The 27,828-nt window shown below is 39.7% G+C and overlaps 1 protein-coding gene across 1 annotated transcript in view; it reads left to right on the top strand.

Moving 5' to 3' along the window:
* FAT3 (FAT atypical cadherin 3) overlaps positions 1 to 27,828 on the top strand; it is a 352,171-nt gene that overhangs the window by 238,407 nt on the left and 85,936 nt on the right. Inside the window, exons 5-8 of the mRNA XM_072850741.1 lie at positions 3,794 to 4,108; positions 6,047 to 6,257; positions 15,832 to 15,971; positions 25,733 to 26,008. Of these exons, the coding sequence (XP_072706842.1) occupies positions 3,794 to 4,108; positions 6,047 to 6,257; positions 15,832 to 15,971; positions 25,733 to 26,008 (942 nt within the window). The remainder of the gene's footprint in view (positions 1 to 3,793; positions 4,109 to 6,046; positions 6,258 to 15,831; positions 15,972 to 25,732; positions 26,009 to 27,828) is intronic.

Raw genomic sequence — 27,828 nt, 5'->3', positions numbered from 1 at the left:
AAACTCATCTGCTTTCATGTCTGTATCCCAGGTTTGGGAGGTCATATCCTCTGTTGACACAGCATTAGCAGCAATATCTGAACAGAAGGGCAGAGGGGATAGTAGCTGGCCAGCCCATCTCAGGCTGCACATGGGCAAGAAGCGGCATGTCTGCACCCATTACCACCTGGATACCAGACTCGGCACATAGACTGGAGAAGGTGTTCAGCATTTAGGAAAGCACATGCTGACCAAGGTGCCATTCCTGATCTCCTCTGGGAAAGCTTTAATTCTGGTCCTCACCATTTCTCCATCTTGATTACTGTGAGATTCACCTCTTGTTGGGTTTTTCATGGCACATCTTTACAAGCATATATTGAGACAGTCCGTCATTCGTCTGGATCACCTTTCTTCTCTGGTTTTTTCCCTACCATGCCATCTCCAGGTTTCTAAACAAAAGAACCTCACTGGTCCTGAATTACAGCTTCTCTCCTGGCAAGCTCTCCTGTGCCTTGCACATCTGCCTTTCACATTTGCAGAGATACCAGCTGTGAATTAGATTTTGTATCTTTGCCCTATAACCGTCCCAACCTCCCTCCCCTCCCTGGTTACTTTTCACTGTCATTTCCAGCTGTTTAAGGATTTTGTTGAGAGCTGTGGTAATGTTTGAATCAAAATTGCCTTGGTTTGAGGGGCCCCTAAGCGCTGGTGTGATACAGTGTCCTGAAGGAAACAGTATTTGCAGAGCGGCATGCTGAATGACCTCTCCGGTCCTCCCTATTTTTGTCTGGGAACAATTTTGAACTAGCAGCAATTTATTTTGTTTTAATGTGTTGTCGTGGAGTTGTTTTCTGTAGGGGCAGAGGAAATTTTTGCAGCTCTTTTACCCTGTTTATAGCTAGAACCTGAAAAGCCGGGCTGGGGTCAGGCTGATGGAGCAGAAAAGAGGGGTCAGCCGGGACGCAGATTTACAGTTAGGGAAATAATCACATCGCTGGTGTGAGGGCAGCTTAATTAATTAATTTACATGCCTGCAAAGAGAGAGATTTAACTCACACTTCAGCTCCCATGTCTGGCACTCAAAGCTTTTCAAGCGGAGCTGGAGCCTGTCATTTTGAAAAGTTTTGAGTGTCACCCAGAGAAAAAGGCTTAGCTGGTACATAGCATTTTCTTTTCCGGGGACGTAAAGTTTTAGACAGAGTAGAACTGACTAACTTCGGGCCTTCTATGTTAACTTCTGTTAATTAGCTGACATTTCATGTTACAGCCATTACTATTTTCAATTAGCTGTCAGCAAATATTTTCAGTGCAACCTTTCTGTTATTGAATGGATTTCCCACAAGTTTGGGCTTACAAAAACAAACAAATGCATGCACGTTTTTACTGCCACACCACCAGGTTAGTCAGGATTTCAGCAGTAACCTAACAAACTGTGAGACTGTGTATTGGTAAGACAGGAGGACAGCTTCGCTTCTTGAGCAGTCTTTTGTCTTAAGTAGGTTTTTCATCATAGTCGCTTGACTATTTATACCACTGTGGTTTTCAGAGATTTTATTATTGTTATTAGTTGTAAACTTTTTATCATCCTCAACACCTTCTTTTGTAGATGACTGCCAGCAGGTTGAAGAAAATGTCTTTTTTTTTTTTTTGTAAAAGTTGAATGATGTTCTGCTCAGAAAACAAGAGTTTCCTGAATCTTGCTAGCATTTTCTATGCATTAAGAACATTACCCCCCAAAAAAGCATTTTCTTGGTATTTTTGACCAGCATTTAAATAAGTGTGTCTCTGATTGTTTCTGTGTACTACAGCCTGTACTGCCTGGCATCATTGATTATTTTATCTGTGGAGTCAGCAGAAATCCTGAAAAAGTTTTTTCTTTGTTAACCTGTGCTCTTGCCAAGAGCTTGGCTAGTTGCACCGGAGTAGAACAGAAATAGAGGGGTTCAGCTTCTAAGTGGGGCAAAAGTTTTTAATTGCTGACAGCCTGTAATAGGAGAATTGGCAGAATTGGCTTTTTGTTTGCTGCAGAAGCTCTGAAGTTCTCCCGAGGCAGTGGAGAGGCTGAGGTCCCCGGCGGTGTTGCTCTCACTGGGTGGAAAGGCAGATTCGCAGCCATGTGTGCAGCCTTTCGGCGTTATAAATGCTATTTTGGAAAGTGTAGCAAGTGTGAACTGGATGGCTGAGTACACTGGTAATGAGCTGCGGGTCCTCTCCCTGCACCCCCTCGCCGGTGACTAACAGATGGCACGTTGGTGGCTTTGCAGGGTGGGGATGGTCCCCATCCGGCTCTCAGCAGACAGTCATCCCCGTCATGAGGCGGCGATCCCAACAAGTGCTAATTGCCAACCCTGGTGACAGTCTTAGGAGAGAGAGGCCTGAGGCTGATACGTGTCTTTAGGAGGACAGGCTCCACTCTCCAAATGAGTTATGGGCTGATTTGGAGGATTTTCATTGCTGCTATATATTGCCATACCATTTATTTTTCTGTAAATAAGGAGTTTCAGTCCCTAAGGCCATCAGTCCACTCCTTTCCACTGTATCAGTTTTCAAAAGTATAGTTAAATACAGGAAATGGAAAAGGTCTTTTACCTTTCTCTTAGAAAATGTGGTTTTTCTGCTGATCTCAGTACTAAATTTGGGTTACCCTAAGTTTAGATTTCTTCTTTCATGGAGGGGACAATGGCAAGGGACATTATTCCCAGAAAATTTTGGTTTGCCTAAGGATTGGACATCAGGACTGTATGATTTGTAAGGGGACACAGAAACGTTTAAGGAAAAATAAAGCATTGAAGAGTTAACCAGCAAAGCAATAGATGTGCAGTGATCAGTATGAGCAGGGAAGGGTATGTAATATTTTGGCTCACTATCATCAAAAATTGCTACTGTGGGAATTGACATGTTAGCATATGTAGCTGAAAGTGAAATTTGAGCTTCTTACATCCAAACAGAAATAACTTTCTGCCTTATTTCTTTCTCTTTAAAAAATGCAATCGAAATATTGAGGGAGAAGTTTGAAACATATTGATTGCATTTTGAAGGCATATTATTAAATCTCTTGCGTGCTTGTTGATCTTGGATCGTTTCATTTTCACAGTGTTTCAGACTGAAAATTATTAGTAATTCTGTTTAAGTTGCAACTAAATTACTAATTAACTTTTGTCGCAAAGATTTTCCTACGTGTTTCTGCCAGCACAGTGTGCTCTTTACACAATGCAGCAGAAATTTTTTGCTACCTGCCTCTCTGTGCCCCTTACAATCATATAAAGCAGTTTTGGAATTAATGAGCTGTCAAATCTCAGGTGATGAATGAAAAGAACTGACAGAAATTCTTTTGTTGTTTAAGAAAATCCAAATAATTAATAGAAAAAAAATGACAGAGATTCTTTTAGGATTTAAGAAGAAATGCATCTTTCAAATTCGTTGTGTGACTGAAGAAACTTTAAAATATGTTTGCAAAAAAGCAGGGATCCTGCTTAATGGGTTAATTCCAGTTCTTTCTTCTGAGATAAACTTGCAGAATTTGAGATAAAAGGATTTTATGTTTTGAGAAATAGATTCCTAGTCTGCAGGTTCCCCGTTCCCAGTTCATCTCAAAAGTAAAAAATCTTCCTGATTCCTTTGCCATTGTGGGCATATTTGAGTTAGGCGCTGAGCATGTTTGTAGTGAACGTGTCTTGTGTACAGAGAAGACTGTCTAAACTGCAGGTTAGGTTTGGGGAGGGAGAGGTGTTTCCTTATGTTTTATGTTTTTTTCCAATTTATGAAGTCCACTGTACCTATTCAGAATAATGCCTCTACTGCTGTTGTTTTTCAGGTAACTGTCTCAGATGGGGGCACATCTCCCAGGCAGTCCTCCGTTTGGGTGGTGGTCCAGGTTCTGGATGAGAATGATAACAAACCTCAGTTTCCAGAGAAAGTCTATCAGATCAAGCTGCCAGAGAGGGACCGTAAGAAAAGAGGGGAGCCGATCTACAGAGCTTTTGCTTTTGACAAAGACGAAGGCCCTAATGCAGAAATCTCGTACAGCATTGTGGATGGAAACGATGATGGGAAATTTTTTATTGATCCCAAAACAGGGATGGTTTCTTCCAGAAAGCAGTTCACAGCAGGGAGTTATGACATCTTAACAGTAAGTGCTCTTCCATCAACATACCAACCCATGGTTTGACTGACTTTGTTTTAGAAATAGGCCCGCTTGTATAAAGAGTGATATATAACTGTGCTTATTGTGTGACCTATATGTAAGATCTGACTGTATTAAGAAATCTAGTATTCACATACAACTGCTGCCGAAAAATGGAGTCTGAGAGAGTGTTCATGCTATTGCACATAGTGAACTATTCTCAGACGGTTCAGTCAACTTGCAAATTGTTGATGCAAGTCATTCCCTTGAATACGCAGAAATGAAGACAAAGGGCTTGTCTGCTCACAGTTATATCATGTTGAACTGGGCAGATACTGCTATGAATGGTTGTTCACCTTTTGTGTGGACACAACTGTTTGCCCTCATTGAAAAGTCCTTATACTGTCCAAGTTAGGTAGCTTCAGGGAGGAGGAGTACTGCGTACAGTATGTTGTAGTACCCTTACCACATTAAAGAGTGTAAGTATGGCAGCAATTTCAGTTAAAAGAAATCTCAGTCAAAATACTTCTGCCAGAACTCAAACCATATAGACAAGGTCAAAGAAAGAAAGAATACAAGATGGTGGTGGTGATATAAAGCAATATAAGACTTGAATGTGACCTCTTCATCTACAGCAATAAGCCAACAAGTTGTAGTTAAGGAGTTGACAAAAAAATGTCAGAGGTCCACGGTCTGGCCCATAGTAAAGGAAGCAATGTCACTTATAGTAACAGGTCTCTGTTGGGATACCTTCACAGGGTTGGAAACTGTGACAGAAAAATTAATAAATATCAAAATATTGAGAAATCAGAGTACAGCACCCTTTGGGTGAGTGAGTGCCTTTTCCTGTGCAGAGCTGGAAGTCACATCTGGGATCTGGCCTTATTATAATGCAACAGCTGAAGGTTTTCTACCTTGAAACTGCTCATCAGACCCTCAGCATCTTTTCACTAAGGGCCTGCCCGCCTTGAACGGAGCAGGGGAACAAGTGTTAGCACCAATCCCACTTAACACATTTCCAGAGAAAGAAATAAGGTATGGTGTTTCAGGAAAATGTTTCCCATTCTTAACCGGCATAGTAACAACATATTTACACTAATGGTCCTATATATCCAGAAACATTTCCTTTAGTTTTAAAAGAAAATCCATTTGATTGACATTGATGTTACTCACCAAAGCACCCATTTTGTAACCTACATTCTCCCTTTCCTTATACACAGTGTTGCTGCTCATCTTGTCTTTTCTGTGCTAAAACCGTAAAGCATGCCAGGCAAATATCAAGTCTATCCATCCCTCTAGAGGACATTGTAATAAAAAGAATTAGCATCAAGCTGGGCAACTCTTAATGAACGTGACAGAGAAGAGAAAGCAAGGAAAATAAATATGGCAAAATTTTAAATTATATTTGTTTTGGAGAACGGGGGAAATGATCTGAAACTTATTTAACTCAATTAAAGATCCTGAAGAAGGCAGTGTAAGGAATATCAATCTTATCTGCAATATAGATGCCATTTAAAAGCAATCAAACGTGGTCTGGGTGAGCATGTGTCGCAAGTGCACGACTTCCCACAGGGTCATTATAAAGCTCCCAGCTTTGCTGCAAGAAGGAACTGGGTGGAAGATGAAATCGGAGAGGGAAGCTGGTTCTGGAGAGGAGGATCTGTGTGGGGAGCGCTTCAATTGCATCTCCAGGAGGCCTCGCACCAGCATTTCTGAAACAAAACATTTCAGTTTGAAATCAGTATTTTCAGTAAAAAGTCAAAGTGTAGTGGAAAAACATGAGAATTGAGCAAGAAGTGCTTATCTCCCTCTTTTTTTCATGGGATTTTGCGTCGAGGATTAAAAAGGCCATTTTCCAAGCAGTCATCGTCATGCGATAGAATTAGGTCTGAACTGCCAAGCTGTGATGCTCAGTCTGAGTCCTCTTTTCTTTGTACCTGCCAGATAAAAGCAGTGGACAACGGCCGGCCCCAAAAATCTTCAACTGCACGCCTCCATATTGAGTGGATAAAAAAGCCTGCGCCCTCGCCCGTGCCCCTGACTTTCGATGAACCCTTTTACAACTTCACTGTCATGGAAAGCGATAAAGTGACAGAAATCGTCGGGGTGGTCTCTGTGCAGCCATCTAACATTCCTCTCTGGTTTGATATTGTCGGTAAGTTGGAAGCCAGTGGCATAAGGAGGAAGCTTCAGAAGCAAAGCGTATGGATGTGTGGTTTTGAGAGCAAGAAAAACTAACCGTGAACTGTCCCCCCCCAAATTAAACCCACTTTCGTAATGCTGAAATGAAAATGCTATTTTAATTTAGCAATAACAATAATAATAATATTCCTGCTTTTGTTATGACTCTTTAGCTAAGCTGAAAAAAAAGCGCTGTATGGCTGAATTGTTTTTTTTCATACTATGTTATTTACTGCAATCTTAATGTTGTCTGTCATTTAAATTCTATTGTCATACTTTGCTAATCTCATTTCTAAATGTATTTATGGTACTTAGACTTGCTGTCCCTCATTTCTCTCTTTCTTCACCTTTTTTTCTGCATTCTGTTCTTTTTTTTCTGCTTCCGACTGCCCTGCTTCAAGGTGGCAAGCATGCTCGAGAGATGTTCTATATTCTACAGACAGCTTGTGGGCAGAACTGTTCAACAGAAGGTACCCTTAGTGCAAACACATTTGCTAAAATACAACTATCCAGGCTGCCTTTTATTTTTGCAAGTTCTTTGAGACAATTTATATTACATCTTTCATAAGTGCCTGTGACAGGATGCAATGCGACACATGGATGTGCTGCGTTCCTTTCTATGACAGCTTTTACCGTATTTGTGTCCAATTATTATCATTTTATTCACGGATTTTCCACAGTTTATCACAAATAATTAATTCAAACTTTTCACAGTCCAGTGCCATCCATTTAACTGTGAAACAGAATGGGATGCATCAACATATGGGTTACAAATGGAGCCACCAAAAGTTTGTCGTGAATGCAAGCTGAAAAAGAGAAATGTGTTTTGATGTGAGATTTCAACCACAAAATTGCCTTACATAAAATTGCTTATAAAAATAAGGAGGGAGAAATATCCTTAGCAAAGAGGAGGAGAAGCCATAGAAGTAATGGTCTTAAAATTGCAGGGAAATGCAGCTAAGGATATAGCTGCCAAAAAGGGAGTAGAGGGTCTCACTTGATTGCAGTGGAGAAACAGGAATCAATGTTCCTAAGCATTGCTTTCCTGCTTCTGCTGCTGATTCAGTTATGTTATTTAAAATAACTTATTTAACATCTCCAAAATGAGACTTTCCCCAGCAGCACAAGGACCCTGCAAAGGTATTGTGCTACTTAATATTTGCAGATACTTGTATGTAATGTTTGTATATCTTTGGATGTAAAACAGTGTCTGCACAAAGTGGTGTTATTTAAATTAAGGGTTATAAAACAAATACTATATGGAAGATGAGAGAAACAAAAAGCCTTTGCCACAGACTTAGTGGAAAGGGTGCATCAGCAGTCTTTATTTACAGGGATTGAGCCTGGCTCTCATTTCAGCATAGCTGTTTGCGGATGGGTTTAGCCAACAGGAAGGGCAAGGACCACAAGAGAAAGGTCTGTCAGAGTCATTTTCATCCACCTTTTATTGCCAATTTGTGCAGATGAAAGACAGAAGCAGAAACATTTCCTCTTTGAATTTGTAGCATGGTTTCTGATGTGCCAACCACATTAAAATTAAACCCAAAGCTATTATCATGTTCTAGGGTTCCTGCTAGCCCCTGGGGAAGGACAGCATATGTTTCCTAAGGTTTTCTTGCCATTCCCTTGGTTGTTTCAGTATGCTACATGCAATTTATTAGCTAATGTTTACATTCCCTTTCTCCTCCTCACTGACCCTAACTTTCCTCCCAGGAGAAATCCATCTTTATTGATGTTATTGACACTTTTTCCCATTTGAACCTTTTGCTGGCCTCCTCTGCCTTTCGCAGCCTTTGGTCAAATTCACAGACTCTCATTAAAATGCTGCCTGTGTTAAGCACTGAGAGAAGACCTTGCTCTTCTACTGCATTCTTTTACATTATTAGAGTCACTTGCAATCTAGCAACACTTTGTAATATTTCATTTTTTGCTTACCAAACAGAGATGATGGGGAGAGCATTATGAAATTTAAGCCTTTAATTTGTCATTTAATGTGACCTTTATGGCTAAAATAGTTTAAATGGTTTAGAAGAAGATTTTTGCTATTTAAACAACCCTAATGGTTTCCCTATAGGCTGTAGCTCCTGATGCTGCAAGATGCTGCATCACTGCCAAGGGTCATGGAGACAGAGCTTCCCTACACTTAATGGCAAATCAGTGACCCTGACCATCCAGTATGGTTCTGTTACCGTATGAATGTTGTCATTAAATATTACTGCTCTTATAAATAATATCACTAGCAACAGCACTCATTTCTGCAATAGGAATAGCCAACAATCCTGCACATGCAGAAGACCCTGTTGTTCCAGATGCTCTACATACAAGGTGCAAAGACAAAATCCACCCCAAGAGGTTTATAGACAGAGTACTGTATGTTTAGATTATCTTTGCTGCCTTTAGTCAGTGTCAGTACAAAACCCACTTTTCCTCCTTGTTCCTCAATATCGTAATGTGGAAAAAAAAGATGTTGATACTTTCCTTTTGAGAGAACTTTGAGGTCTAGTGCTGAAAAGCCCAATGAAAGATGCGGGTTATTAGTAGAAGTTAGTTGTCATGTATGGAAAGCTGTATGGGACTGCTGATGCAAGAGATGGTTTCTGTGCTGCTGTAAAACCTAGACCTGATCCTGCTCCATCTGGTACTTTGTGATTTTGGACCTCCTTGCACAGTTCACAGTAATGTCAACAAAAGCCCTGAAGGCTTATATAGAGGCATGGTTTAATATAGAGTTTGCAGCTTGACCTTTGTATTTATGACCTTTTCAAACTAAATGGGCATTGGAATTCCAGAGTACCTCTTTTTTAATGCATAACATGCACTTTCTCCCAGCTAAAATAAAGGATGGAGGGCAGATGAAGTTTGGCCATGTAGTATTCTGTCTGCCTAACTTCAGAATCTAATTTGCACCTAAAATATATACACTTTAAATAACTATTTCAGTTCTTGAGTTAATCAGCTCCAAGAGAGGAAGGTGCCTTGCAGACAGGGAGATCATCTTCCCCCCATGGACTAGAGAGGAACAGGGTGCTTGCCTGTTTGTTTGTTTGTTTGTTTAATTGGGAATGGTTGAGATGTCATACCTGCTTTCTGTTTTCAGACTGCATTCAACGCCATTCTCAGTTCATGCAGATCCCACAATGTGAAAGACATGAATGTAGGTTGTTTCAGTTGTGTTAAATTTCTTCAGCCATTTATGAGAAACTATTTTTCAATGGGAACTCCAAAATAAGTCAGAGGTCTTTATTTCTCCTAGGTAAATTGAGCCCTCTCTGTCTCTTCCTTTGTTAGTGGTGGGAATGGTGTGATGACTAGTTTGACACTGGAGCTAAGCTGCATGGTGCTAATTTTTGCTTAAGTAGCATGATGCACGACATCTCTCTGATTCTCAATCAGGCCTCCCTCTATCTTTCCGTTTTCCCCCAGCCTATGCCTTTACAAGAGCAGCCAAACTTTGAAAGCACATCAGAACTTTTTATCAAGGGTGCTTAAATGGCAATAATTTTAAGATCTATTAATTTTAATTAATTGTCCATTTATTTCACAGTGCTGCGAATTTTCATTAATGTCAAAAACTTGTAGCTCCCTAGCCTCCTTTGAATTATCTTTGCTGAGAACTAGCTAAAATACCTTCCTGATTTCTTTTCTGCTTTTTATGCCCTTACCTTCAGCTTCTTAGCAGCAAACCCAAGGCTTTGACTCTCCTTACAATAGTTTTATCTGAAAATTCAGTCTGCATTATTTTCTTCTTCTTAGCATGATATAGTACTTAAGTGAATAAATATTTGCATGTTATGTTACTAATATTTATGATGTTATGATTAACAACAGTCTGTAGCTGAATTTGTGTTTCTTGAGGCAGTGACTAAGTTTATTTCATCTTTTTCGAAAACAGAAAAATTGGAAAATTTGGCTGTGCTTTTTTTCCTGAAAATCCTAGAGGTACTTCAGACTCACCCTTGAGTTTCAGGGTGGATTAGCTTTCTGCATTTTCCTCTGATTCTCGGCTCTGAGCAATGCGAGATTTGTAGCTATTGGCCCAATTCATCATCACTGTCCTTGGTGGTGTTAGTTTACTTTGGGGCAAGACAAGTAATTTTCTCTCTTCCCTGAGAAAATGTGGTTTAGGGGACTATTCTCTAAATTAGATCGTCTCCTGTATTTCTCTTCTTCTCCACTTGTCCATCATGGCATGGTAGGCCATATGAGGCTTGTGTGAAGATCTCAATATACCCTGGCTTTATTAAGTTTGGACATGGAGCATGTATGTTCTTTGCTATCTACCAGTGAAGGAAAACTCTTGCCAGGTTTTAGCTGTATTTGATTTGGGGGTGTCCTCCAGAGTTCAGTGTGATCCATCTTTACATCTAAGACTGAACAAGTCTGATTCTCCGCAGTCATCAGATATTTCTGAGGTGCATATTCAATCCCGCTCTTCTGGATCGTTCCACTGGAAAAGAGGGAGAAAGGCCCTCGCATGGGACTCATTTGCCTACAAGTCCTCCAGGTTTGCTGACATGTTTTCTTAGAGGAGGAAATTATTTTTTCTCATTTCTCTTATGCTGCTCACAGCAGCATAATCCTGTCTTAAACTGTGTATCAGCAGCTGATAGGAACACAGGAAGGCTCAGCATCTTCCCAAAAAGGAACCCCATCTAGGAAAAGAACTACAAAAAAACTTCATTGCTTGCAGTAAATGCAATAATCAAAATACAAGCAGAAGAGGTTTGGAAAAAAAAAAAAAAAAAACACACTGGAATTCAAAAGGGACAGAGTTGCAGAACCCACATTCTGTGGGAATGCCAGATCTGTGTTGTATCTTGCCTTAGGCAAATTCTCCAGCTGACCTCTAGAAACCCCTTTTAAGAGTTCAGGAAGTTTTCCTTGGCCTGTCTGTTGCACCAAATGAGTGGTAAGCTTTACATCAGAACATCCTCTACCATTAGTTATACAAGGTTCAGAGGTTTTTTTGGTTTTGTTTTTTTTAAAACTATCTTTTTAATTAAGAGGAAAATTAATTCTTTCCGAAGCATACGGGACTTTTGTCAGAAGAAAAATATGTTCATAGTGACTATGAAGCCAAGAAACAAGCTAAGAACCAAGTTAACACTCCGGATTCAGCCAGAACGTGTAACCAAGGATACTCTATACCAAGAGCACAACCTATAGTCTCTTGGCTCAGAGGTGTCTCAGTTCAATTTCCTGAGATCTCCTTCTTGACCATACTATACCATCTGTTAAATTGAAGATTAGGGCTGTGCTAGAAAGGTCTCACAAAGCTGTAGTGAGGGCCAACTAATAAGATCTTTTGTACCAGGTGCTGTTTCTGCAGCCATCCCGAGTTTGATAACAGCTGGAATTGGCTAGAGTTATATAGTAAAATCCTATATAAACTGTAAAATGCTTTCAAATAACATAAAAAAATTCCTAATTGTAGAAATATAATGTTTCCAGGGCTTATGCAAGAGCATTAAGATCAATCTCAAGAAAGTAAGGGTGGAAGTCATCTCACTTAACTTTAGGTGTCCAAAGTATACCCATAACCATCTGTGCTAGGTGTCTTTGGGAATCTTAACAGTCAATTACAGAGAAAAAGCACTTTCTGGATGAATTTATATCATTCCAATGTGATAAATCTTCTCATCCAAAGATGGCATTGCAAGTAGATGTGGACTTTGAAATCCCACTCTAAGTGCTTCAGTTTAATCAGAGTATTTTAAGGAAGGTCTTTAATCTGTATTGAAGATGTATCAGCGTTACATCTTAGCCTGCAATGGTATTACAAACAACGGCTAATCCACATCTCTCTGAGGTCATTCAGTGTTAAAATGCTTTCTCAGGACAACCTGTCTAGCCAACTTGCCAGTTCAATCAACTTGCCTTCTTTGTTGTTGATTTTCCCAAAGTGCCCAAGGAACTCACAGTGTATTATCTTCATTTGAAATAATTCTTTCCTAATGCAATTGCAAGCACATTAGTAAAGACAGCTTCTACATATCTTGTATCTGAAAGCAGGTTTTAGTAGACAATAAAAAGGAAAGCATGTGCCATGTGTCGGAAAATGGAATAAGTAATAAAAATTCACATTAATAAAACTGAACAGCTGAACAAAATTTCATCATCCTTAGTCCCCTTTCATCCTAAGATTGTGATCAAAGACAATGTTAAATGGCCAATAGTAACATTGGTAAAACTGATACTGCAGGAGCTTACAGCACTGCAGATGAGCTCTCTTCAAAAGATTGGGAGTTACATGGCAGCATGCTTTCAAAAACCGGCCTCAAGTACCCCAGAAATGTGTGAAGCTGACACCTCCTCAGCTATCACCTCCTACGGGCTGAGCCCTCCGACCTCAACGTGAGCACCTTCAGAAGGAAGTGGTTTCACATGGGGTTCCCAGAATAGTTCAACTGCAGGAGTTTTTAAAAGTCCTGTTTGTTTTTACACGCCTTTCTCTCCATACCCCTTCAACACCTATCTTTCAAAGATAATTCTGTTGGGTGCTTCTCTGGGTCCTTGATAGTAGGCCTTGCATAGACTTAACACATCTATAAAGCTCTCACATTTTAGCAGTTATACCTAATTCATTAATTATTCTTCAGTGCTTAAGTGCAACTTCAGAAGCATTCATCATGAGGAGCTGTTTTGCGGGTATATAAAGGCTGAGGAGCAGTACAAAGCATTTCCAGACCACCTCTAGTACTCCAAATGAGAGGCAGGACCCAATATCTCAGGCAATATTCCCAGAAGTTCAGCCATCTGAGTGGATCTTCATTGTCAACAGCTGACCATGGTCTGTTAAAATGTACCAGACTGAATCAGGAATAAATCAGGAGTTCACTCCAAGAGAGATTATAATCACAAATCTCACAGCAGGATGTTCTCTGATCCGTCTCTGTCTCAGTGTTTGATGCAGTTTCTGCGTTGTTTAATAGAAAATTAATCAATGTAAAATGAAGTGCATTGCCTGGTGAGTTACAAGTGTAGGCTATAGTGAGGTGGCCGGCAACCAAGATTTATTTGTTTGTCACTAAACCATTTTGGAAGATGTGAATAGCATATAAAAAACTCATATGATGGATTCATATGATGGATTCAGTTCTTATTTTAGGGGAAGAATATGCTGCACTTAATGAAAATGGCTTGAAGAAGTCAATATATTGGCAATACACTGTGTAGTGACCTGCAGACCCAGCTCTAAGCCAAAAGAGGAAGGACATTTAAAACATTTATTGCTAATCCTTCCATTTTACTTCTTGGAAGTTTTAAAGGCAGGGTTTCTTAGGAAGTGTATGCCAGTTGATAGCATATAATTTTTGATTGCTCATTAAGATGGTTATTAAGCATCTTGAAGTATAGGCTTTCATTTTGTTTTCACGGTTATCAGTATGAAACATTCTCTTTGTAAAGTGCCTGTCCCAAGGCTAGCTTCGTTTCAGCAGAGATTTCCTTGCAAGAATCTCAAACTCTTCTTCAAAGGAGGCTTTTTTTCAGAGTTGGTTTTCATGGCATGATTTTTCTCAAGTAAATCAATTTAAAACATTAATTGGGAGATGGCATCTTTTTCTTCCAGACTAACTTTTTTTAAAAAAAACAACAAAACAAAACACTGAAGATATGATGAATGTCCAAATACCTTGGTATTGCTTAAATGTTAAGGACAATTATGCTTTTTTTTTTCCTAGTGTCAAACAGTGTCTGACAGTGTTTATATATATATATATAAATTGAGAAAAATATGTATGCAATTCAGGCTTGCAGAATGAGGTTAGGGAATAAACAATGTTTCTATCTACCATAAATCACAGCAGATCCAGTGTCAGTCTTTTCCTGGAGAACTACAGCTGCATCTGTTAGGCTCAGAGCTATATATATGTATATGCATATATTCAGCATAGGGAAGTCTGATAGCATGTCTGAAACAACTATGTTTGGATCATTTCAGTGGGCAGAAGTTCACCAGTTCTACCTTTCCTTTGCATAGATCACCTGCTCTCTTATTCCTCCTCCCCCTTTCTTCTCCCCCTCCCTGAATGGCCTCCAAGGCAGATATGGACAGAGCAGTGATTCTTCTAGCTTACACTTTCTTTACAATAGCCTGTGCAAGAGGTAGAGAAAAGTGAGGGTTTCTTCATGTTAAGGAATTCAGGGGCTGTGATTTCACTGTGATTTCTCCTAATCTTCAACTTCTTGGAATGCCAAAACCTTTTTCCTATCACTAAATGCATGACTGTTTCTGAGGATAATGCTGGTTGTTGGTCAGCAAACCATGGAGATGGAAGACTTGATGGTAGAGCAAGAAAGACTGTCTCCTTCGCTTCTCTGTCCCCAGTCCTAAAATGAGAGCCGTTTTGCGATAATACACCAGCCATTCAAATATATATATTGCACGAGAGCTACGTCAATGGAATGGATGTTTTTCTACCTGTGGATCTAATCCCAAGAGGTCTGAGCAGCTCTTACACAAGTTTTATAACCAGTGGGGTTTGAAAACCTTTTCCACTTCGTAGAACTGTATTGTCAGAGACTGTAGCTAGTGGCATTGCATTGCTGTGTGATGAATATACCTTAAGAGTTCGTTTGTCAGCAGTTTTGTGTTCCACCTCTCCCTGTCCCCAGCCTCCAAAAATTTCAGACTCAACTCATAATAAATTCCACTTTATAGATGAGTGAGTAAGAAGCAGCTTAGCAGCGGGGAGTGTGTGCTTTACTTTTGAACATAATGAGTGCTTCTAATTTATAAACTATAGCTGTGGCTGAGAAATCCTGTAACCCTTTAATCTCAAATTATTTATGGCTTTTTCTTACTTTTTAATGGAATTTTTTTTTCTTTTTTCTTTTTTGTCTTTCACGTGAGACTCAGGAGGGTTTTCCCACTGCTGCATCATTCAGTGTGTGACAGGATAAGGGGTTATTCATTTCAGAACAGTGCTTTGTGAGGTTTTTTTTAATGGAAAGGAATTTATGATGTGTATCCTGTCAGATCTATTTAAATAATTCCTAAAAGACTAGTAGAATTTGACCTTTGCTGCCAGTAATTATCATTGTCCTTGAAATTAACATAACAAATCTCTATTTGCATTTTTTAAATTGATTATAATTGTAATTTTTAAAGACTCAGTTGACTCTTTGCACTCTCGAACATCAGTGAGAATTTCCTGAAAATAAAATCTGCAGAATAAAACCCCCTTAAAATGGTTTTTATACAAAAAGATAATTGTGCTTGTTCATTATCCAAACTACAAGGGCACACATCTTACGGTCTTATAGCTATTTGATTCTTTTTATAGACTCAGTTATGGTTCACTTAAATATACTGCTAGATTTTTTTTCTTGCAGTGCATTTTAATGATATCTGCTTTCCAATATACAAACTGTGCTTTGAAATATAAATGAGTTATGAACAAAGAAGTATCAGTAGATGTACTGTGTATGCTAAGGCAAACCGTTAAGATGGATGCCAGTAAACAGATATGCCCAGTTCTAGGAACATTTTAAATGGAAATTTTCCAGAGATGGCTAATTTAATTGTATTTTTGTGCAACAATTAGGAGGGAATTACGATAGTTCTTTCGACGCGGAGAAGGGAGTGGGCACTATTGTCATTGCAAAGCCCTTGGATGCAGAGCAGAGGTCAATATATAATATGACTGTGGAGGTCACCGATGGAACAAACATTGCCACGACTCAGGTAGAATATCACATTCCTTTCTTGGCAAGTTTTTAATTTGTTAGTGGAATGTATATGCTATAAAAATTAATAATTTTGCCATTCAAATCAAACCTCATCCTTTGAGACCACTGTTAACTAATGGAGGGGATATTTTTCAGAGCTTTTCCATCTGGTTGTAGAGAATCGGCTGTTGAATGTTTCAAAGCAGTATTTCTCTTTTTGTCCTCTTCGTGCTCACATGAAAGTAATTCGCCTTTCTCCAGCTGAGGGAGTCCCTATCACAGGCAGCGAAGCTTAGATTTTGACAATTGTATCACCCCATAATGGTCCAAAAGACAATAGTGCTTCTGTGGTGTTGGGGAATATTGCTATTGATCGTATTAAATGGAGTTTATACCTCTCATCCTCTCAAGACCCAAATGTGGGACACAGGATCAATTGTTCAGAGAAGAAATTGTTCAGAGGGGAAACTTAAAATTCAAAGGATCTCTCCTTTAGTGTCACTGCCTGCGATTACATTGTCTTCTGGGGAACAGCCCCACTGAACCCTTTAAAACTAGACTTGCTTATCAGGGTCAGTGCCTTTCAGCAATTAAAAAGTCAGGTCAGATAAACGTGAAGGGCTGGGATAATGCTGGCTCTGACACATCCTTGTTGGAGAGATCCTGACGCAGAGCCTGGGTATCTGTTTGGTGGGAACCAGTCTGGAGTTGGGACCTGATCAGGGTCATGGCACCGGGACAGGGACTCTGCGGTCCAGGTGGCACCAAGGGAGATTCCAAAGAGCAAAATTCTTCAATACGAGGTGGAGTTGTGGGGTATGGATTAGCTAGGGCCTGAAATCCTACATCTGAATTACTGCCCAAGTGTAAAGTATGCCTATAGCCTGAATAATATTTGACACATAGGGAAAAATACATACTGGTAGAGGATACCTGTATGCAGCCTCAAATCCCAGATTAAATGTGGTTTATAGAGGAAATGAAAAAAATAGGTTTGTAATGTTATTTGCTTCTTTATAATACAGAAGGAAGGCCTGAACATTTTTTATATTTACATATATGCATGCACATGCAGATGCTTCTGTTTTACCTTGCCTTTTTGCTCAAATGGTTCAGATGTAAATCTATATTCACTGAGTCACAACACCAACTTCCCTAAGAGACTGTTAAATCACTGAGTGCTTTCTCAATCTGAATTCCTGTTTATAACCAGCCCTAAAATCTCTGTCTAAGTATCCCTATCTGATAATTTCTTCTGATAATCCTCTCTTGGTAAGAAAACATCAGCTGATAGTAAGTTAGGTGGTAGGAAATCTGCTATTTTCCCTGTTAGTTTCAGTAATTAATTCAGTAATTCATCTCTGCTAAAAACATCCCTTATTTTTAACTTGATTATATCTGGCCTGTATTCCCTGTTATGCCTTTCTCTGCTTGATTAAAGAGCTCTTTAAAAACCAGTATTTTCTCCCCAGGAAGGCACTTACTCAGAATAGTCAAATCACCTCCCAGTCTTCTGGTAGACAAGCAAAGGAGAATGACTGACCTCTTTACATTCCCTTTCCATAAGGCATTTTCTTCAGCCCCTGAGTAGTTTTTTGTTTTGCTTTGTTTTTAATGTTGGCAGCACTCAGTCCACATTTCAGAAATGTGGAGTTGAATCCCTAACATGACATTTTTTTTCTGTAAATATTTCAGCCAAACAAATATTAAAAAGCACAGGGAATTTCAAACATGCTGGATACAAGTAATTTCTCTTCTCATTGATATTATGTTTATTGTTTTTGCTGCTTATGATTTAGTAAAATGACCCCTATGAAAGTCCTCAAAACCTGTTTTGATGAAAACCCTACATTTTTAATTAAAACATATGCTAAAAACGTATTTCAGTAAAGCTGTTGCATTCTAAAAGAAGCCTGAGCATTCTTTGTAACAGTGATTTTACTTATTTAAAAATGTAAGATAGTCATTTGAGATTGCAATAGTATAGCATTAATCATCTGTGGGTACAGCCTCTTCTTTCCTCCACCTCCTTCTCTCCACGTGGATACTGTTTAAGTATTTAATTGTGGCCTGGACAACATCTGAGAATGTCTTTCTTTTGGTCTTCACAACAGAGATTTCAAAAGCGATCGTTATCTCAAAGCTGCCAGAATTATGGCCTGCCTAATTATCTCTCCCTTTTACAAAAATTTCATACTGTATTTTTGACCGTACTTTGGAGCCTTTGGTGACCTTATTCATCTTTATTTCCATTCAGAACAACAATAAAAAAATCAAACTGATAGGTTAAGTAAAATATGTCACAGAAATAGTAAAAAAAAAAAATCTACTGACAGCTCTCAGTGGCCTTGTTCTGAGTTTTGTTAAAATTATATTGTAAGTATTTTGTCTCAGATACATAGTACCAGCTGCATTTTTAACTATAGTTGCAAGAAGATATGGTAGAAGAGGAAGCGGGGGGAAAGCAAATGTATAAATTCATCCACTTGTAGAACAATAAAATAATATAAGGCCCCCCGAAAGTGTGATGGTTTATTATGAAACAGCTGATCATCGCCGTGCCAAATGGAACAGTCTTGCTTTTTATTCCACCCCACCTGTTTCCCTTTATCTCTTCCTGGCCTTTTGTCTATTACACAGTTGGAGGTGGTAAAATACAGTGTAAAAATGCCAAAGATTTTTGCTTCAGTAACATGATCCCCAGCATGGACTTGCAGAAGTTTCTTCAGCAATGTTCCTGCATGCCTTAAACTCCGATAAACTGTTCGCTTCCTTCATGCCTTACTGCGCACATGGTTCACTACCGTACCGTGAGAGGAAGGAAATAATTTTGATTTAAAAGTTACATCTGTTGTATTAACGGTTCGCTGTTGTGAAAAGAGGTGAAAAGAGCATAAGGAATATTAAAAAAAAAATTCCTTTGTCACTGCAAGCCTATTTGTTTTGGGCATGATCAGGATTGCAAACAGGAATACAGTCTCTGAAGCAAGAAGCAAAAGTTCCAGGACTTGCTGACCCACTGCCACTCACCGTGCTGCCCGTGCAGCTGAGCCTCAGCCATCCCGGCAGCACAGCCGTGATGGGGAGGGGTGGAGGGGGCAAAGATGAAGAAATGTTGACTCACTTGATTTATATATTTGGAGTGTGGGTATAAAGCTTCTGTCACGTTGATTAACTTCTAGGAAGGCTAAGTCTCCTGACTTAGCCAGGGAGAGCGTTTGGTTTTCTCCCTTAGCTTAATTCATCATTGCTCAAGGCCACACAGTAATTTATTAAAGGCTGAAGGCGTACGTTGGCTCTAAATCCCCGTGAAACGCGATTCCTGCAGCTGCCAGGCGAGCTGTTGGCCTTGGGGACAGGATGGGGCTTCTGCATCCCACATGCTGGAGAGAGCTGGGACAGCACCTCCACGCAGAGACCCTGCTCCTCACCTCACCCACCTGCCTTTGGGCTGGGAAAGGGTCTTTTGCCCTCACTTGAGCAGAGAGAGGAACCTCCCAGCAAGAAATCAGTGTAACGGTATCTAAATGCCTGCTCCTGCCACAACTTTGACTGACTGTGTAACATTAGAGGTTCTCTTGGTCATGAGTCAAGTTTATCCCAAAGCCTCCTTTTTTTTACTGAACAACTCAGATCCTTTACATCCAAACACAACATAAGAATAACATTTATTTATTTCTTTGTAGTGCATACTGCTGAGTTTTGCTAAAATACCCACAGAAGTACAGTACAGTGGGGAACAATCATCTAAGTGATGATAATTTTTCACTTTTATTGAGAATGTTGTACTAGCAGATAATTATTTTTTTTAAGAACAGCCTCCTGGAGTCATGATATTATATGAAAAAGACAGTTTTAATTCTTGCTTATTTTCTTGCCTTCTCCTTCTTTTTCATCACCCTAACAGCTATAAAAAACATTCTTTAAAGCATGAAGGCTCATGCTTCCAAGCTAGGAGGCAAAAAGTGCCTCAGTTTCACTTACTGCAAAACCATCTCACTATTTCCCAGTAGAGTGGACACTCTGAGAGGAACATTCGGTTACCTCTGAAAAGTTTTTGTAGATCAATACATGGTGGCTTGTAATACCTTCAGCTGGAGCCAGCCAGGCTGGAAGAGCAGACAGGAGAAGTTACTGCTCATTGCCCCTTTCTGTCTCTCCTTGCAGAAGGTTGTGGACTTTTATTTATTCTTCTGCTCAGGATTGACCTTTAGCTGCGAGTTTCAGAATACCAAACTTGGTCTCACCTTTCAGAGAACACCTTTTCTTTATAAGATTGTTTCTTAAGAAAGAGGAGCTGATCAATCACCCCGAGGGAGGGTCGTTCTTTTAACTGAATGGTGAAAAGCTCGTCTTAGAGGACCATGGCCAAAATGTAGATAAGACATTAGAGCCCACCAGAAGAGGTTCTGGACTGTGGATTCTTCTAGGACGGGCAAGAAGACGTGGTGTTTCAATTCAATTTTTCACTTTTGCTCAGTTGAATGGTTCCTCCAAACTAGAACCAACCCAATCCTTGATTTTTTTCTGTCCCATCCAGCGATCTCAGTATTGCCTTGCCTGTGAAATAAAGACTTTTTCCCCCATTTTAACATAACACAAGGGGCATGCTGAAGTATAAATAACAGGCCACTGAGGTCGGTAGGGAAACGGTTTGCATTTTTATGTTAAAGTTGGGATTTGGGAGAGAGAAAAACTTGTCAAGAAGTAGCAAATAAAGCTGTGTGGTAACACTGTTGAAAGCAATATTAAATCAAAATAGGTTTTCAAAACCCATACAAAAGCGTAACCTGAGTTTAAGCAATTCAGGCACTTAATAGGTTGTACTACAACACTGTGCCCAGACCAAGCAATTAGCCAAGCAGATTCTTCCAGCTTCAAATGTCTCTAAAGCAGCTCCTGGCATTTATCCAGTTTTCACTCAAATACGTTTGTGCCTAAACCAAAGGTATTTGTGATGGGCAACATTAAAAACAGCTTTGGAGAGACTTCCTGCATTAGGTTTTGTCCTGCTTTGATTTGATTGTATTTCTCTAGGCCTTTCACTTACCATTTTGAATACAAAGTCTTTGCTAATGCTCTGAGTGTTACTTTGCCTAATTTGTAAGCTTGGAGGCCCATGAATCCTTTATTTGAAACTTGCTTTAACTGTGGGAAATAGGAAGTGAGCAGGGAGAAGCAAATCTTTTATAGCGAGGTGCTTGTTCAGACTATAAATTAGGCTCTGCACAATGGAAGCAGAAGGAGGCAAGCCTGCCTTTCTGGAGCCCGCGACGCGCTGGAAAAGATATGAGCTTTCAAGGATAACTGGGCAGAGGCTGCTTTGCTGCATGTTTGCTTTATGAGCATGGAAAAAGACTTGCAGCTAATGTTTGTCTATGAAAAGTGGTTTAGTCAGTAACCTTGCACAGTCCACAGCAAAGAGGAATCCCTACTTAGCAGCAAACAAATAGTAAACATTTCCATTCGTCACCTTTTGAAGATGTGTTAGGAAACTTTTAAAGCCTGTCTTTGGTTTTACGCAATGTGTGTTGTCACAGCTTAACACCCCAGGCACCTACACAATGATAAAGAATATTTATGCACCACAGCTCATTCTTGCCATATCTTCTCCTTGGAAATAAATATGAAGAAAGTATTAAATTACACATACACTGTGAGTCTTTGAGTGGTTTCAGTAGGATAACGCTTGATTTTGGGTGAAAGACATGCAACAGGCTGGCTACAGCTTAAGGCTTCAAGGAGCAGAATGCTGGCCCTTTTGAAGCCAATGGGAAATTTGCCAGTAGTACCAAGATTTTATGCCTAAGTTTGGCAGCCGTTAAATGAATTTGAGTAACTTTCCTCATATTAACAATCTGGTGGAATTCGGCTTACTCAACTTCACATATGTTTGTAGGATCAGGTTTTCTATGAGCCTGGTGTTCGTGTCAGTGTAACATTTGTCTGTTATTAAAGGAAAAGATTGCCCCGTCTTTTTAAGTAACACCTTACTAGAAGTCATCCTGGTGGAGCAGGAAATCTTCTGCATAGGAAAGTGGCATTTTAAGGTGACCTAATAAAAGGAGGATGGCTCAAAAATAAACCTAAAATGCCTTCCTCAGCTTGCCACTGCACTTCTCATGTAGCTTTGGTAAGTCATTTAACCTTGCTGCAAGGCAGTGTTTACCCGGGCAAAGGATGGGGATAAAAATAGTCACTTGCCCCTCAAAAATGTTGTAAGGATTGAAGGACTAATATCTGTTTAAAATGGCACTTAAGTTCCATTTTATTTTACCTGATTTTGTTTCAGGTAGCTCCTAAGACAGTTAAATTTTTAAGAACATAGAAGACTTCCATTTTCTCTTTTTCCATAGCTTGTGGGTTTAACAGAGCTCCGTATAGTCAGTATTCCCATATATAATCTAACTTTCTTTTGTTGCAAGGAAAATCCACCACCCTCTAGTAAAGGAGAGACCGTAATGTTAAAATTACAGTTGACTCTCGGGGATTTTGAGGGACAGCTGACAAAAATTAGAAATACTCTTAACTGCTTTAATAGAAGAAATTGTGAATCAGTAATGACCTCTTTATTCATTAGCATCTCTAACCCACCGCCTTCCATCTCCAGATGGAAGTGGCTGTTGAAATGCAGAGTATGTAATAAATAATGTGTATTTCAATGTGGATCACTTGACAAATCATTAAAATACTGTCATCTCTGGGGAGGAAGATGCCTGCCACTTAAACAGGCACTTGAACAGTTTTACAGTAGATATGAAGTGAAAGGAAAAAAAAAAGTTATTTTCTGGAAACTATCAAAGCAATTTTAAGTGCATAGTTCCCTGTAAGTTTGATGACCACAGTGAATGAGGACTTCAATTTTTTTATCTTTTCCCCTCTCCATGCCTTCCACTCCCCAAGCACTGTTATGGTCCATATCGGTGTGTCAGGGCATTAGTTTATACCTTTTTCAGTGGGAAGAAATGCTGCTTTGGGTATCCACACTATAATTTCCATATTCTCATACCCTTGGTCTCTGATGCTGATCCAGTCCCACCCTGTTTAGTTTATGCAGTCTAGTGAAGGCATAAACCACAGAGCCATGGCTTGCACAGTCACGGTGCAAGCTTTGTGGTGGATAAAGCTTTATGCCCTCCTCTGCTTTCCCAATTTTCCAGTGATCCCAAAATGCATTAGACATAATGGAAGTGAACCCCAGCCACCAGGGTGATCACATACCACGCAAACAAAACAGCATGCCACCGCTGTAGCAGAACCTTTAAGACACACTGGTGTGCATCTGTACTTTTTTTTTTCTTACAGAATAGCTTGAGCTTGCACACAGCAATGTTAAAAACAAATTCACAGATATGAGCCTGTCCCTCACATGGTAGCTTACTTGTTCAAGGTAGGCCATGCTGTGCTAGCATCAGCAGAGTCAAACACTCCTGGTATTTTCAGTCGAATCCATTTGAAAAGCTTTTACTTCTCTGTTAGACTGTGTAAAACACTACATGACAAAGGTTTTGGCCACTAATTAAAAGTAAAATAAATTGTGGTGTTCTCTGTGTTAACAATGCAGCAGTAAAATAATCCAGCCATGTTACAGTGGTACCTGGCAAGGACTGAGAGTATCAAAACTGCTTGAGAAGATGCTTTTAAGTATTAAACACTAGTAATCAGATTATCCCCAACTCATATTGCTTCAGTGTCTCTTCTTTACACTAACAAAAGTGGTTCAGCACTGACTCTGTGTCCCATTAGAGTAGAGCTGAAGTTTTTCATTTTTTCCTCGGGCTTTCTTTCATATATTACAACTCATTTCTTCACATATTTCTCAGACGTGGGTTTGGCTTTTTTTTCCTCATTCAGGTCAGAAACACGCCTTGATATACTGTATAGCAACAACAAAAATAAAAAAGCTAAGTAACTCTTCATCATTATTATAGGCCCAGCAATGTATATTTCCCCCCACTTTTATTGGTATCTGTCCAAGACTGAAGCATAACTTAATATAGGCTTCGCCCTGCTTCACTCTGGCATACCATAATCTGGTGAAAATTAAATCGTATGGAATGCGCAGTTGAAGTCCTATGCCATTTAACTTACAGAGCATTTTATTTCAGCTGTCTTTTAAACAGTTCCCAGGCTAGTTCATTATGGCTGCTGCTTACAATTGCTCATGTTCCTTCTGGTAATGTGTTCTGCAAACCCTTCCACATATCATGGAAATCTAAAGTTTCATTTCTCTCTGAGGCCAACATCTGTTTGTGCAATATTGCAGTGAAAGTATAACTGTATTTTTCTTCTGTTAAGAAAGTATGGGTGAACAGGGCTTGATCAAGCGAACTAATAAAATACTTGCTTAAAAAAGAGCCAAGTACTTTTCAGAACAACAAAGAAAATATCATGAGGGATGGGTCAAGTCTCTTAGTCTTAGGGAAGAGTCCTGTGCATGGACTTTCCCATGTCATTCATTGGACTATTTCTTATTTCAAAGCCTTTGAATAAAAAGATTGTTCCATTTCACTCACTGTAAAATTAGGTGTGCGCTTTCACAGGCGTATTCTGCAAAAGATAGATATTTTTTGTTTCCAGTACTGAAAAAGAGGCAACTCTTTGCATTTTGTCTTTCAGTATTATGTAGTGTGTCAAGGGTTTTGCTGCCACACTGCCCAAAGTAATCTCTAGCATACAAAGTCTGGAAAGCAAATTTTCTCCAGGGAGTGACTTCTCCAATGGTGAAAACCACAAAACCTCATCAGAGCCACACACACACAACATTGCATAGTCACATAAATTTTGAAAGGCAAAGCCTGGAAAATAGTGATTCTTGTTAGTTACCAGGGTCAGCTTGTGATATATTGAAATGGGTGTAATAAGCAGCAACAGCAGCATCCTGGCTGCCTTCGCCCTCTCCAAGTTTCTTTAGGGATATATACCGAGGTTTTAAAGACAGACTTGAAGCAAATGGCACAGCGTTCATTCACATTCGTAGCAGAAGTCCTACTGTTCATAAACTGCAACAGAAGGGAGGCAAATAGGTGTTTGAGGGGAAAGTTGGCAATAAAGACAACCATCACTGGCAAAGGAAGAGCAAGGATGAAACCATAAAAATAGTCCTTCCCTGTCACCAGTGCCCTGACATTGCCTGTCCTTGGTGGTATGTATTGATCTGTGTGGGGTGGACTTGCATGGTCGTGAGGTCATGTCACCTGTTCTCGCCTCATCAAGTCTCACCATTCCTAACACAGCCTAAGGTGTAACAGCAACTTGAAGTCTCCACTGCTGTCATGATTTGACATTGCTAGTATGTCCCAACGCATATATCGGGCAGAAAACAACACAGGATTTAGCCAAATCTTGATTGTATAAAAAGAAGATTTAAGTAACTTGAAAAGAATTCTTTTATAGCCTTGTTAATAGTGAAGGGGAAAGGAAATCCCATAATAGCTCTAGAAGTCTCTTGTAACTAGAGCAGTTACAAGGGATGACGAAACCTTTCCTATGACCATTGCAGGAATATTTTCCAATCTATAGATACTGAAAATATGGACTTCTTTGTCACGCTTTGAGTAGGTCTTACACTTAGGAACATTTTGCCTCCAAAGTCATATCCTTAGTATTTCTTTTGATCTGAACAGTAAGCATTTAATATTAAATGATGTTTCTCAGTCCCACCATACAGCAGCATAGTATCATCAGCCATCGAAAGTAAATTACATTTCTCAAGGTGCCTATTCCGTAATCTGACGACTTCAATAACTTCAAATGTTTTTCTTTTACTAACTGTAGGTTCTTATCAAAGTGTTGGATAACAATGATAATGGCCCAGAATTCTCTCACCCAAGTTACGATGTCACCATTTCAGAGGACATCCTCCCTGATACTGAAATTCTGCAAATTGAAGCTATAGACAGAGATGAAAAGCATAAGTTGAGCTACACTATTCACAGCAGCATCAATACAGTCAGCGTGAGAAAATTCAGAATTGATCCCAGCACTGGGGTGCTCTACACTGCTGAGAGATTAGACCACGAAGCTCAAGATAAGCACATCCTTAATGTCATGGTAAGAATGCAATATTCACTTGGGTCAGGACACAATCACTGCTGCTTCAGGTGCATACCTGCCTTAGTCTGTCCATGAGCAAAGGACTCTTAGTGCAGTGAGTAGTCATTAATTTCATCTTGCCTGCCCTGCTGTGTATTTATTTTACATTTTTTATTTGGGCTTTTTGGGAAACTTATTGTGAATTCATTGTATGGAATATGATATGATTTGCTATCTCAGGGGAGAGCAAGCAGGAAATTATTTAATCTCTTGGCATCTGGTCCTCTTCCTCAAGGTAATTTTCAGAGTTTCTGAAGTGAGGCTGAAAGTTATTTGAAAAGTTATTCACAGGGAGATAACTGCTTTCTTGCCATAGAGAATGCTACAGTCTTTCTGAACACAAGCCTCATTTATAGTTTACTTTTACAGACTTATTTCCGTTCATAAACTGTTGATAAACAAAGTAGCTTTCATATACATTTCGAAATATTTGGGTATGCAGAAAAAAAATTAATTACCATTTTTTGCTCAGTATGCCTAAATTACAGAACATAAGTCTGTCTGTTTTCAAGTGAAGATTGTATATTATGGAGTGGAGGTCAATAAAAAAAAAACAACCTGTGTTAGTTTAAACATTGTAGTCTGCTATTTTCTTTAACCACTTAAGACTACTGCAGAAGAGATCTTTGAAGGAACAGCTCATGACGTGTTAGGTACGGGGCCATCTTTGGGCAAGGGACCCTAGGAATCATAGAGCTGCTGTGAGATCCAGCAAGCAGGAGCTGAGTGGGGTCTCAGCTCACAGAGTAACGAGCTGCAAGTTCTTTGGCGAGCAGACTAAGAAATAAGTATAAACTGAATCACAGAGAGGCATGGCTGACAGAGGTCATTTCCTGGTGCTTGGTTTTGATCTCCACCTGATACAACAGGTTTTTTGCTCTATTTAAGAAGAACCAAACTTTTGGGGATTGTGTTGGCAGGATGTCCTGGTTTCAGCTGAGATAGAGTTAATTTTCTTTAGAGTGGCTGGTATGGGGCTATGTTTTGGATTTGTGCTGAAAACAGTGTTGATAATACAGAGATGTTTTAGGTTGTTGCTGCACTAGCCAAGGACTTTTCAGCTTCCCATGCTCTGCCAGGTGCAGAAGAAGCTGGGAGGGGACACAGCCAGGATAGTTGATCCAAACTGACCAAAGGGCTATTCCATACCACATGACATCATGCTCAGTATATAAAGCTGGGGAAGAAGAAGGAAGGGGGGACATTGGGAGTGATGGCGTTTGTCTTCCCAAGTAACCACTACGCATGATGGAGCCCTGCTTTCCTGGAGATGGCTGAACACCTGCCTGCCCATGGGAAGTAGTGAAGGAATTCCTTGCTTTGCTTTGCTTGCGCGGCTTTTGCTTTCCCTATTAAACTGTCTTTATCTCAACCCTCGAGTTTTCTTACTTTTGCTCTTCCGATTCTCTCCCCCATCCCACCAGGGGGGAGTGAGCGAGCGGCTGCGTGGTGCTTAGTTGCTGGCTGGGGCTAAACCACGACACAGGATTATCAGTGTAGCAGTGCTGAGATATTTTGTATGGGGTTGAGGGAGGTGTGATAAATGATACCTCTGTTGGGAGTGCTCAGCACTTCAGGTAATTCCTACTCTGTTTACAGTTGGTATCATCATCTTCAAAAAGGTATGTACATATATAATTATGAAAAAGTCCATTGGCAGCCACAAGCACTAGACTGACACACGACTGATCATAGTGGGTAAAATTGTTTGTAGCTCTTTGAAAGAAGGAGCAATGAGCAAGGTATATTTGTCTCTATACTATAAAGCAGGGAATGGC

The sequence above is a fragment of the Ciconia boyciana genome, chromosome 1 (genome assembly GCF_034638445.1).
Source record: "Ciconia boyciana chromosome 1, ASM3463844v1, whole genome shotgun sequence".
Taxonomy (NCBI): Eukaryota; Metazoa; Chordata; class Aves; order Ciconiiformes; family Ciconiidae; genus Ciconia; species Ciconia boyciana.
The sequence above is the reverse complement of the archived record's forward strand: the minus strand, read 5'-3'. Positions and strand labels throughout refer to the sequence as shown.